Below are 12,156 nucleotides of genomic sequence, written 5' to 3'. Positions count from 1 at the left end.
TTTTGTCTCTCTGCATGTGCCCACAATTGACTGGCAACCAGTTCAGGGTGTACCCCGTCTTGTGCCTGATGACAGCTGGGATAGGCTCCAGCATTCCACACGACCCTTGTGAGGATAAGCGGGAAAGAAAATGGATGGATGGATAGTTGCAAATAAGGTTTCGTTGTACATCAACATTGCAGTGGTGGTGACCTGTTTGTAAATGTTACTCTTTGGATTACTTTGACAATTTTAAAATGTAACTTTTCAAATTGAAAAGTCTCAGAAGTCTTACAGTAGGTTTTAAAAGCCCATTGTGCTGCCAGTTTTGTTTGTAACATTGCTTACTCATGCTAACAGAAAAAAAACACCAGATCATATTATTTGTGTTTTTAATATAAGGTCATGCGCAGTTGCTTCACAATAATTTTAAAACCCAACAAGATTAAAACATTTGGATGAAACCGATTGGCCTGTGCGATCACAGACAAAGTTTGACTCCTCGCCCACTGACTGACACTATTGATAGACCCGACTGTTGTCTGTTGCCTTCTTGCTGGCCTCCTGGCTTTGGGCAGTAATGGGCCTGAATACTGGTTTGAGCTTTGAAGTTCTTTGGTGATTAGCCAAGCACGGCGCTGTACCTGCAGCCATCTGTGAAGAAGCCGCAAAAGCTGCAGCCCTCCCTTCCGCTTCGTTCAGAGTGGGCAGCTCGACTTAAGAGTGGAGCTTGGCCCACGGAGTGGTCGCTCTAACTGTCGTCCGTTGAGTGGATTGCATCCATTCTTACGGTTTTGCGCTGACTGAATAATTACACAATCTGTCCCATCTTGTCACTAAAACTGTCTTTTTCTTAGAACACGAAGGCGTATATAAACGAGTCATCAAATGTCTGAAAAGCGTTTTTCACTCATCTTAAGGTAATAGTTGATTAATCCTAATAATGAGAATTCGATGACATTTTGTACATTACTGACTACTGACCTATGCTAGTCTTGTGTAGTACAGAATAATGCTCAATCAGGGAGCTGTGCATGGATTTAGCTCAACTTCCGATAGCTGAGATCAAATAACTCTTCAGACTACAAACTAGTTTAGATTAAATCGGCAGTGGCTCTGCTCTTTGTAATCACGTCGTGCACCCCATTTTGCCTCAATTGCACTAAATCAACAGTTTCACGCAATGAACTAAAAGACAAATTTAAGAAATTGAAAAAAATCGTTTAAGTGTTTCAGGGACTTGGTTCAATTTTATTTTCATTTTTTGGGGGTTTTTGCTTTTAGTTGTACTTAATGCATGACACAAGACTCAAGTGGACAAGGCAGAATGTTGCAGCGGTAGAAGGAGCCAGGGCATCTTTTTCTAAGAACAAAAAAATAGAGAACGAGAAAAAAAACGAAAAAGAAAGGGATTATGACCTGGGACAATAAATACCAAAATACAAGTAATGGTTTTGGTATGGGGGATTAGTGATGGAACAAAGCAAGCAGACAAGGCTCGACGATGGCGCCAAGTTAATGGGAGATGGGGGGGGTCATGATTAAGGAGGGTAGAGATGCTGCAGTCGCCAAACCACCTTATCAAGCCAGCACACGCACGCACATACACACGCATGATACACGTGCTGTACAGTCTGGCAATCAGAATACTGCTAAAGTGTCACATGGGCACCATGTGTGCTGGCCAATGGCCTGTCGGCTTATCAACAAACAGAGCAGGATGGAGGGACAGATAAAAGATATGCATACGAGGTGGGGCTGGCAAACATGGTGTGTGTGTGTGCGTGTGAGTGAGAGAGAGAGAGAGGGGGGGGGGATTGAGAGGCTCACTAGTAGTTGATGAGAGATGGCAAACTGAGCATGCAATGTGCAGTCATGACATTTCGCAATATGCTTCAATATATGTACACCCTAAAAACCTATTTGACATGATCTGCCCACAAAGTGACTTTTCCCTATGGGATATGTGTTAAACTCCTAGCCCAGTATACAACTGGTTGATAAGTAGTGTGGAACAGGCTCACACAGCTAGCGTGGGAAAAAAAAAAAAATTGTGAACATCTACAGTCGTGTCTTGGCTGTTCTCAGGGTCACCAAGCTTATATATGACTCAAACATACAAGTGGTAAACTGCAGTAAAACCAGTGTAATGGAACTCAGGGTGCCACATTCACCTCCACCAAAGCAGCAATAGATTAGAAACGACATTGCACAGAGTCTGTCGAAAGCATGATAACAGTCAAATGTGATAATTATGACTACAGCAAAGCATGCTAAGAACCCCCCCCCCCTTTTCCGACATGTCAATCACTTTTTAATGGTATAATGTGAAATGCTGACACAAACTACAAATCCCATCATACAGCGCAACAGCTGCTTTCCCGTAGGGTGCCCATGATTATTCCCGAGTTTGCTAAGATGCAGTTCTGACAAAATGCCATTGGAGCAATGAAAATTTTAATTTTTGATGAGTGATAATTCCAACAATTCCTGAATTTTTTCTCTATCAGGGTTTTTTGTTTCATTTAAGTTTGGAATAATATTTTGTCATATCCTTATCCCATTCACATTCATGCTTAAAAACATTCAGTGACATGTTTATCATGTTCTGCCAGCAACGTAAAGTGTTATTTGAATTTTGGCCTTCAGTCCGATTGAGTTTGACGTACCTGCTGTCGGAATCCCTGTGTAATTATTGCTTAATGGGCCCAACAAAAGGTCTTATTCTCTCACTTTCACATGGTAACGTGTAACTCTTTGTTTGAACCCTGGCTCACATCAAAGCACATGATGTGTCAGAGAGTACAGAACCTCTTTCTATCGTACTTAATTACACCATTGAGCAGTTACTCACGGTATCACGTTTAGCGACAAAGAACAACATTCATCAGATTTTTCGCTTTTATCATGCTGACGCCTGAACTTCAAAAGGGATACATTTTCCTAAATGCTACAAATCTGTTTCAAAACAACACATACGCTAGTAAAAGCAAGCAATCATAGATAATCATCTACTTATTCCCAGAGGGCAAAAAAAAAAAAAAAAATTTTCAAGTTTTCATTAACAACATGTACAGTAAACATCTTTATGCGCACTTCTACACTTGAATACTCTTTTGACACCTTGGCCACATCAAGAGGTACACTTGCACCGTTCATGCAATGAAACGGCACAGTGATATGCAATTGCATTCAGTTTTCAGATTACTTCCATTTGACTAATGAAAAACAAAATCATAAAATGAAAGTATCCTTATCTTCAGACAGACATATCAATACATTGCACAGGTCAATCAATTTAGTAAAAAGTTGACATTTAATTAGGGGACAAACTTTGTGTTATTATGCCATTATTATTAAATTACATGTACCTGTATTTTAATAAAATATGACTGTGTCTTAATTGTAGATCTGCAGGTAGAGCAACTGGTGTGATTCCCAATAGAGTCATCTGTCCTACATACTGGGGTCCATTATGTCTAGTCAGAGCCAGAAGCAGCTGTTGCCTAAACTGACACCCATGCATCAACTGTGCAAAAGCAGAGAAAGGGGCCTTCAACACACTCACTCTTCCACTTTGATCTAAATGAACTGTCAGCAACTGATGTGGCGGAGACAGCCACACTTTCAGAGTTTTCCAAAGGTCTGCAAAATGTGTCAAGAACACTAAAATAGAAGACTCAAGTGACTGCAGAGAGCATCAGAATCATAAAGACCCTGAAGCACTTCAAGTGTATGGTCAAAAAAAAAAAAAACGCATCGAAAGAGTATTGGGGTCACATACTGAAGGCAGAAACAGATAAGTTGCCCCTTTTGAAATAGCCAATGCTCAAATTCAAGACTGGGCCTCCTGTGGCACCACCGTGTCTTCCATCCTGTCTAACCTCATCTGTTTCCCAAACCCTTGAACACAAAAACTATTTTGAGAGACCTCAAATATTTCCAGGTCTCTAGCACAAAAAATTTGCATTTCATCTCATCCACTGAATGCTTTCGCACAAAAAAAAAAAAAAACACTGGGCTTTACTTCTTTCACTTCCATAGCTTATCCACTTTCAGAACCATTTCTGAGCAGGCCACTTTCTGAAAAGTTGCCAGGTCACCAAGAAGCCCAAAAGAGGATTGCACGTTTTGCAGACCCGTTGCGGACTGTTTTTAGTTTTGTCTGTTGTTAAAGGACAATATCAGCGGTTGATGCTGTGTGCCTTCGTGGCAGCATGTTTGCAACAGCATCTTTTTTTTTTTTTTTAGAATTATTTTTTAAGGAGAACGTTGGCGCGTATTGGAATGTCGCCATTCGATTCTGATTGCTGGGACCCCCGGGGTGCTTGTTGTTTTGTGCCTTCACAGGAAGCATTTTTACAACAGCCCCGTTTTTGTTCATCAGAAAATGTCAACACTATCGGACTTTGTCAAATAGTACGGATGGAGAAGCTGCGACGCGAGGAACGCCGTCAATGTGGAGCCGAGTGTCTCCCAGAGGAGATCTGGTGAAGAATGACCGTCGAGAGACACGACTAAAGTGGACTCCAGAATGGAACCAATCTTTCTGTATGTGGGTTACTTGCCAATGGATGAACTTTCGGGCTCTTAAAAAACTAGTTGCGTGTTTACTTTCAAACTTAGCTTGTACCAAACGTGGATGACCTAATGCACGTTGTGATTGCAACAACTGTCATCACGGTGCCCTCATATTTGTCTCGGGAGATTTAAAGTTTGCTTCTCTCTCATCTTGTAACAGCTTCAAACAATTTCCACCAAGACCAAATAAAATGCTGTACCTTCTGTATGTGAAGTGTCAAAGGGAAGGGAGCTATGCAGGTTTCATTTGGTTATTTATGATTCTATGATTATTGTGATTTTATGTTTGGTGTACCCTAACCCTGTGAAAAGCAAGACTTCTTTAGATGAGTTTGCTGTGGAAGAATTTGAGGGATCTGCTCAAGCACCTTCAGGCAGAGCTTTTGAAAGCATCGAAATAAAGTTCTTGGTTGAATGCACAAAACCAGCTTCAACAAACACAATGTCTCCGCAGAAGTGTGGGAGATCAACTAAAAAGCACATAGTAGTACAATACCAAACTATAAATAGGGCCAACATTTTCTGCCATTTTCACTTCCTGTATATGGCCAGGTGACCACTGTGGCACCTGAAGAGATATCCAGAGCGATGATTACAATCTACCATCAGGTAACATTTATGTTCTCCTCTGTCATCAGGCCTGAAGAGAATACACCCCGCCTAACGATTGGGAATCCATAGCCACAAGGTGTGGCCCGGCTGTGGACTCTGAAAGCCCGGAGAGCGCTTCCTGCAATTCTAATTAAGGTTTAAAAAGGCACAACCTTGGACTGTAAGCCTGGGTCGCGGCCGATGAGGAAGAGATCAATCAAGCGGCTCCAAACAAGGGTGAGCGGAGGAAGGGGAGAGATAGAGCTGCAAGTCATTTCTGGGAAAGTTGCTCTGTCCTATGAGGAGAAACTTCCTTCCAAGTCAGGGAAGTGTACATTCCCCTTTTGTATAGATCACGCAAAGTAAAAAGCCCCATCAGTGGCTGTGTGGGTGGATTAATCAAACATCAATCTGCCACTGACACTGGGGTGCCAGTGACAACCTTCATCCTCAGCAGGCTCTGAGTCACACTTTGTCCATCTGTCTGGGCCAGAACAAATGAATCCTCAATGGAATACTGCTTGACCTATGAGCAGATGTCCACTGAGCAAACAGGTGACGGAATATACAGTACACCATATTATACCGTATATATGAGTGTATGCACTTAAACCCCCAAACAAAGCATCTGCTTGGACTAAAGGCAAACACAATTGGGTTAAGGGTAAAGCGACAGGAACATTGACGAAAATAACTACATTGCCTAATTTGCTCTGTAAATACAAACGTACAAAAATGGGTATGTGAGCAGGCCACGTCCAGATTCACAGATGATGATGATGTCAGATAAATAGGTGGACCTGTTTGAACCTGGTGTTGAAAGCAATTTTACAATTGGAACTCAAATGGCAGACAGAAACAAATTATTCTAACAAAAGAGGGGAAAAATTTGAGCACATCATCTCCAACCATGTCTTATCCCACTTCTTGCTTCACAGAGGATGGCAGAACTGAATGGACTATCCCATTTATTGTATCCTGTGTTGAAAGGAATGCTTGAATTATAGTTTAAACAGCGGAAAGAGAAATAAAAGTCTTCAGACAAAAGTGAAGACATTGGGGAAGGTGATATTTGATTTTTTTGGGTGCATGTGATAGCAAGTGACAAATGATTGGTCTTTTTTTGCGGGAAATGAGGTGGTCCACTTTAAGAGAGAACCACTAACGTTAGATAAAAAGTGTGTTTTCGGGGGGGTCCCCACAAACTCCTTCCAACCATTTTCTATCTCTCTTCTCGTCATTATGTGATGCAGGTGGGCTAGTAGCCTATCCCATCCCTTGACTTTGGCAACCTGGAATGGCTGCCAGTCCATCGCAGTGCACGTAATACCAACCATTCACACTCACATTTACAACTACTGACAATTTTAGAGTCTGTAATTAACCTAAAACACATGGATTTGGAATGTGGGAGGAAACGTGAGGACCTGGAAAACCCACACAAGCATTAAGAGCATGCAAACTCCACACAGGTGAGGCTGAGTTGAGACTAAAACCCAGAACCACTGCATGGTGCAGTACATTTTCTAACCACCTGTTTCTCAAAGCTCTCACACTGTCAAAATCCTGTTCCCTCTATTTCATGCATAACGTGTATCAAGCCAAGTCTGTGACCTGGTTTAAGTTTTTGACATCTATGCGGTTTGTCAATTGTATTGAATAGCCGATGAAATGCAAAAGGGAGGGAAAACGAGCAGATCAGAATTAGGTGTCAGTTTGTGAACTCGAGTTGTGCTGTGATCATGCACAGTTTGTGGAGGATTAATTTGTCAACCTCAGGTTTCATTTATGCTGAGAAAAAAAAAAAACATTTCACGAGTCAGACCCAGCTGGCAAATAGCAAGGTTTGCCGTCATATTCATCAAAATGTCCACGAGAACGATGCGTACGTAACGTTCTGGTTACATTCGAGTGAATGAGAGAAGAAGTGAGCCTCTCAATAGATCTCCACTCTTCTCTTTATTCCCACCCACACTTTCTTTCTGTTGCAACCCGCTTTCGTCCTTGATTGCTACTCTTTGAAGATGGGATCTTTTTACGGTTTAATAAAAGTGTTAAGGTCCAATATACTGTATCTGCAACCTCAAAAGCCTACACAGGATTACCGTTCAGGGCGACCAAGATTATATCGATCAATGTGTGGGTGTGAGTCACCAAGTGTCATTTCCGCTCACGTTCCCTATTCGTGGGCAAACAATCCCCCAACGCTTCATGAATTATGCTTCAGTAAAAGTCGACTAAGAAACATCAAAAGAAGACCTCGCTATCAACATCTGGTCACCACAACACGAGAAAATATCACCAATTACCAATCAGAGCTCAGCTGTTTTCCATATTCAAAATAAGATAGAACTGTGATCCAATCAGAACAAAAGCTTATTTACATAAATATTTATGAGAAATGCAGTCATCTTACTTCCCAGGCATTTTAGACCAACTACAATAACTGGAATAAGGGCATCCTGGAGATTTTCAACCCAACTCATTTTTGCAAACCAGATAAAAGGACTTCAAAGACTATAAAAAAAAAATAAATGGTGTGGCAATGAGCCTTTAACCGGACAAAATTATTTGTACCTCTCCCAACCTCCATCCCTCCATCCACTCTCTGAGCCACATATCCTCACAAGGGCTGCACGAGTGCTTGGGCAAAATTTCCATGAAACATTACAGCATTTCTCTCTTCCTTTAAAATTATTATTTTTGTATAGTCCTACAACAAATTTCAAAACAATACCCTTCACCATTATGGTTTTAAGTACTTCTGCAAATCCTGCTTGGCTTTGAACCAATAGTTCAGCATTTTTAGCCACCTGGCTTTGCCGCCTGAGGGGCAGATTCGGCCTGCCCTTTATAATTTTCGCTTTTAAAAGTGTTGAGAAATGTTTTCCTTTTTTCTCATTTTACGACAAGAGGAGTGACATGGGCAGGCGGATGCATTTGTCATTGGGACCACATTCAACTTTATGAAAACCAAGCAGATGTCTCAAAACTGAAAAAAAAAGATGACCACAGTATCATATAAAAACAAGGGCATATGAAAACTGTGGTTCAATTGTATATTTAAGGATATGATGAGGCAATTATACATTTATTCCACATTTAATGGGCCCCTGTGGGAAACCATAACTACAACTACAACCTAAGTCACAACAAAAGTGAGTCTGATACTCAAGTTTCATGTTAACTGGTTATGTCTTTTTCACATAACGCTTCTAACTAACAATATTGTTCATTTTTGATCTTGATTGAAACCCTCACCCAAAAAACAAGAAGTGTCTGCTGTCAATTGATAAATGTAACTATGGGAGGAAATAGTTAATCATGCACGTTTAGACTAATCGATGCCCTATAGCCATGGAGAAAAAATTAACATGACTTCACGTTAAGGCCCCCCGAATATGTTGTTTCCAAAGGCGAGACTGGTCATTTCCATGACAGCTGCACATAACAGCCCTCTCCAACTTTGAGGGGGAACAGGCAAGGTAATTAATTCCCCCCTCGGTGAATCTTTTTCTTCCCTTTCTTCCCCTTCCTCACAGGCAAAGGCAAAAGCCGGCAATGTAATTTACACTAATTACCTTTTGCACTGGTGTCTCAAATTCAACTTTCCGTTACATGTCAGGAAAAAACCCGAGCCTCAAAGCAACCTTAAAAAAAAAAAAAACCCTAACCTTAAATGAAAAAAGGAAAAAAAAATACAGCTCAGTCTTGCAAGGAGGATCACGATTGATGCTCAGCAATTTGTCGTCACCTCAATTCAGTTGCGACTTTTGAATTGCACTCCTGAGTGGTACTAAAAACAAAGATGTTCACTTTGGTGCCAGCAGAGGGACTATAGAGTAAACTCGGTAACGTAAGGCTAAACAAACACAGTATTAGAGACATCAGGGGTCATTATTTGCTTTGTGACGCATTGTCATTTGCATAAAGAATGCAGGCGCGCGTCGTTTAGTAAAAGAACACTGGAAGAGGTGAGGTAGTCGCGTCTTTTGTACATGCAATGCATCTACAGTACGGGGTCTACTTCATTAGCGCGTTTTCAAATAATAAACAGCAGACTCCGAACATCACCCACGAGGAATGAGCGAGCCGTTGGCATTTTGCTTTCCATTTACAACACACTTGAGCACGATAGTATGGGAGTTCACTTTATGGGAATTACAGCACTCGTCAGAGCCTGACGGGATTGTCAAAATTGCAAAGGAAGTGGCAGCAAAAAAGATGAGCATTCAAATTATTCAGCGTGGGGGGGGGGTCACGTCGCTGCAGACATAGCAAATATAGTGTTTTTTTTTAAATATATATATACATATATCTTTGCATACAGTGGCATCGATATAGTCAGGCACAGCAAGACCTTTTCATGTTCGACTGAACAGGAATACGAAATAAAACAAAGAGAGGGGAATGCAATGAGAGCAGTGGTTGGTGTGCCTTTTTAATTCATACGAGGAGCCCCGGTTGGCTCTTATGCAGGTGTTTGCACACAGATTGTAAAAACATGCTGAACAGTCTGACAACACCGCGCTCTGACTAATCTTTAAAACGCCGCAGAACGTTTTTAAAAGGCTTAGCAAGTGGCCAGAACATTACAGCCGAGTGTTTCGAATGAATACAAAGTAAACACTCAGCGTGTTGGGATGATTTGACAGAAAGAGAAGATACGTGAGGGTACGAGGCACCCCCCCCCCCCTTCTCCGTTTCGATGGGACCCCACGCATGCACGGCGGGACTCACCTTCGTATACGGGGGCCATCGGTGCAAGGGCTTCTGTTACTCATGGCAAACAATAAATAGAGAGATCCGTTCAAAACTCAAAAATCTGCCATCTTGAACGGTAGACGAGGGTACCGTGACGGTCTCCTGCATTACTGGCCCGGTTCATTCAGGAAAATGCTCCGAATTCCCATCTGGTCCCGGGCGTTTTTGAAGCGGTGGTTCCGGCCGCGATGTCGACAAGCCCACCTGCGTGGGTTCCTCTCTGCAGGCGCCCAGAACGAGCCACGACGACGGGCTGACATTCAGCTATTGTGCGACATGTCTGTGGAGTGAGGAGTCTGCAAAAGTTGCAGAGGGCTGACTGAGCGCAGCGAGTTTGGTGGACGAGCGAGGTAGCGAGTCGATTGTAGAGCGAGTCGATGGGAGTGGGAGGGGCGGGAGGGAGGGGGCGACGCCAGGAAAACCAATCGCCATGAAAACGTGGATTTAAAAAAAATGTCATTTGCTTGATCGATATTATTAGACAGACAGACAGCAGAGAGAGAGAATTTATTTTAAAATCTAGAATGACGTGCCATCATTTGTAGTTTTGCATTTTTCCTCCTTTAATGTTCAAGATCATATCAGACAAATATAACCCATTGGAACTTAAAAAATAAATGTGGAAGGAAACCAGAGTACCCAGAGAAAATCCACACAGGCAAGCATGCAATCTCTGAACAGGCAAGCCCAGATTTGTACCCAAGTCCACATAACTGTGAGGCCGATGCTCACCAGTCATCTACCCTGTGAACCTGGTGCAATCATCATGATATGATCATTAATACATCTCAAAATGTCATTGTACTAATGTACCTAATGCTTGGGCCACAAATTCCATTTTTGCTTGCTGTGCGTGTGTTTGTGTGCGTGAGAGTGTGTGTGTGTTGTGTCTGCTCATGTCTTCCTTCAACTGCCTAAAACAAGCCTAACGTATGACGACACAAGAGTTGCACAGAATGAATTGGAATGGAATCGGATTACATTGGCTCACACCAGTGTGGTTAATCTGTCATTTAGCAGCGACACTAAATTGCACTCGCAGGATTATGCACACCAATCGCAAAATTAAACGCGTGGACTCAGGCTTGCGGGTGGACATTAGAGAGTGATGAATTAGTGCAGATCAAGTTCCGTCTCAAACTCTAATCCCACAACAGTGTATACGTGTAGTTATTTAAATTTTATTTTTTTTCATGAAAGCATTTTGGTAACAATCGTCTAATCGCACGACACACAGCCTGACGCCTAAACATGCGCCATGTAGAGCTGACCGTTGCTCATCTACATGGTGATGTAACTCTCAAACAGGCATCAGATTAGATTTTGGAGGCCCCCCAGGGTTTGTGCAGACCTACCTTTGCTTAGTAACAACACCCAAACTAATGTAATTCTCGACGGTTAATTGGCACTGTACTTTCTCAGTGAAAATACATATTAGCAGGATCTGTGAGTTTGGTCATAATTTCCTAAATCTACTCAAACAATATATGTAGGTCCAGTGTTGTGCAAAATTCAATTCTTTTATCAATCCTATATTGACCATATTATATAGTGCAGACGTCCATCGTTATATTTGTTGTGAGATGAGTACTTCCTGAATCATAGAAATCAGAAGCCAGTATTACGTTTCTGGGTTGGACGGTCCTATTCATTGACATTGAATCAAACTGTGCAAATGAAATTACTGCATTGATAAGTAGATTACTGTAAGGCACAGAGAGCGTTTTAATGCTTGATCATCAGTTTACAAGACTAACAGCTTATTATCATGTATCTGCTCCGCTTGGCAAGAATCTGTATTTTATCCATATCCTCGACAAAACTGGTTCTCACATCACCTACAAAATCAGTTGTTTATTTTTTTCCATAATCCCTCAGAAACCATTCTGCGATTTTGTTTGTTTTACTATGTCAAACTCATTGTTGTAAAAAAGGATCATGAAAACATTAGTGGTTGTATTGCCTTGAATCCATCCATCCATTTTCTGAGCCACTTATCCTCACAAGGATCGCGGGAGTGCTGGAGCCTATCCCAGCTGTCAACGGGCAGGAGGAAGGGTACACCCTGAAGTGGTTGCCAGCCAATCGCAGGGGACGTAGAAACAGACTGCAGTCGAAACTCACAATCACACTTGGGGGCAATTTAGACTGTCCAATTAATGTTGCATGCTTTTGGGATGTGGGAGGAAACCAGAGTGCCTGGAGAAAGCCCACGCAGGTACGGTGAGAACATGCAAACTC

General features: G+C 42.0%; 1 protein-coding gene across 3 annotated transcripts in view; it reads right to left on the bottom strand.

Moving 5' to 3' along the window:
• hipk2 (homeodomain interacting protein kinase 2) overlaps positions 1-10,260 on the bottom strand; it is an 85,270-nt gene extending 75,010 nt beyond the window's left edge. For 2 of the 3 annotated variants that reach the window (XM_061822052.1, XM_061822054.1), the window contains exon 1: positions 9,892-10,260. In XM_061822052.1, coding sequence (XP_061678036.1) covers positions 9,892-9,910 — 19 coding nt within the window. In that variant the 5' untranslated portion in view covers positions 9,911-10,260. Of the gene's footprint in view, positions 1-8,732; positions 8,973-9,891 lie in introns of those variants that run through there. The other variant, XM_061822053.1, reaches the window with a different exon arrangement.
• Between the last annotated feature and the right edge of the window lie 1,896 nt (positions 10,261-12,156).

This window comes from Syngnathoides biaculeatus, chromosome 6 (genome assembly GCF_019802595.1).
Source record: "Syngnathoides biaculeatus isolate LvHL_M chromosome 6, ASM1980259v1, whole genome shotgun sequence".
NCBI lineage: Eukaryota > Metazoa > Chordata > Actinopteri > Syngnathiformes > Syngnathidae > Syngnathoides > Syngnathoides biaculeatus.
The sequence above is the reverse complement of the archived record's forward strand: the minus strand, read 5'-3'. Positions and strand labels throughout refer to the sequence as shown.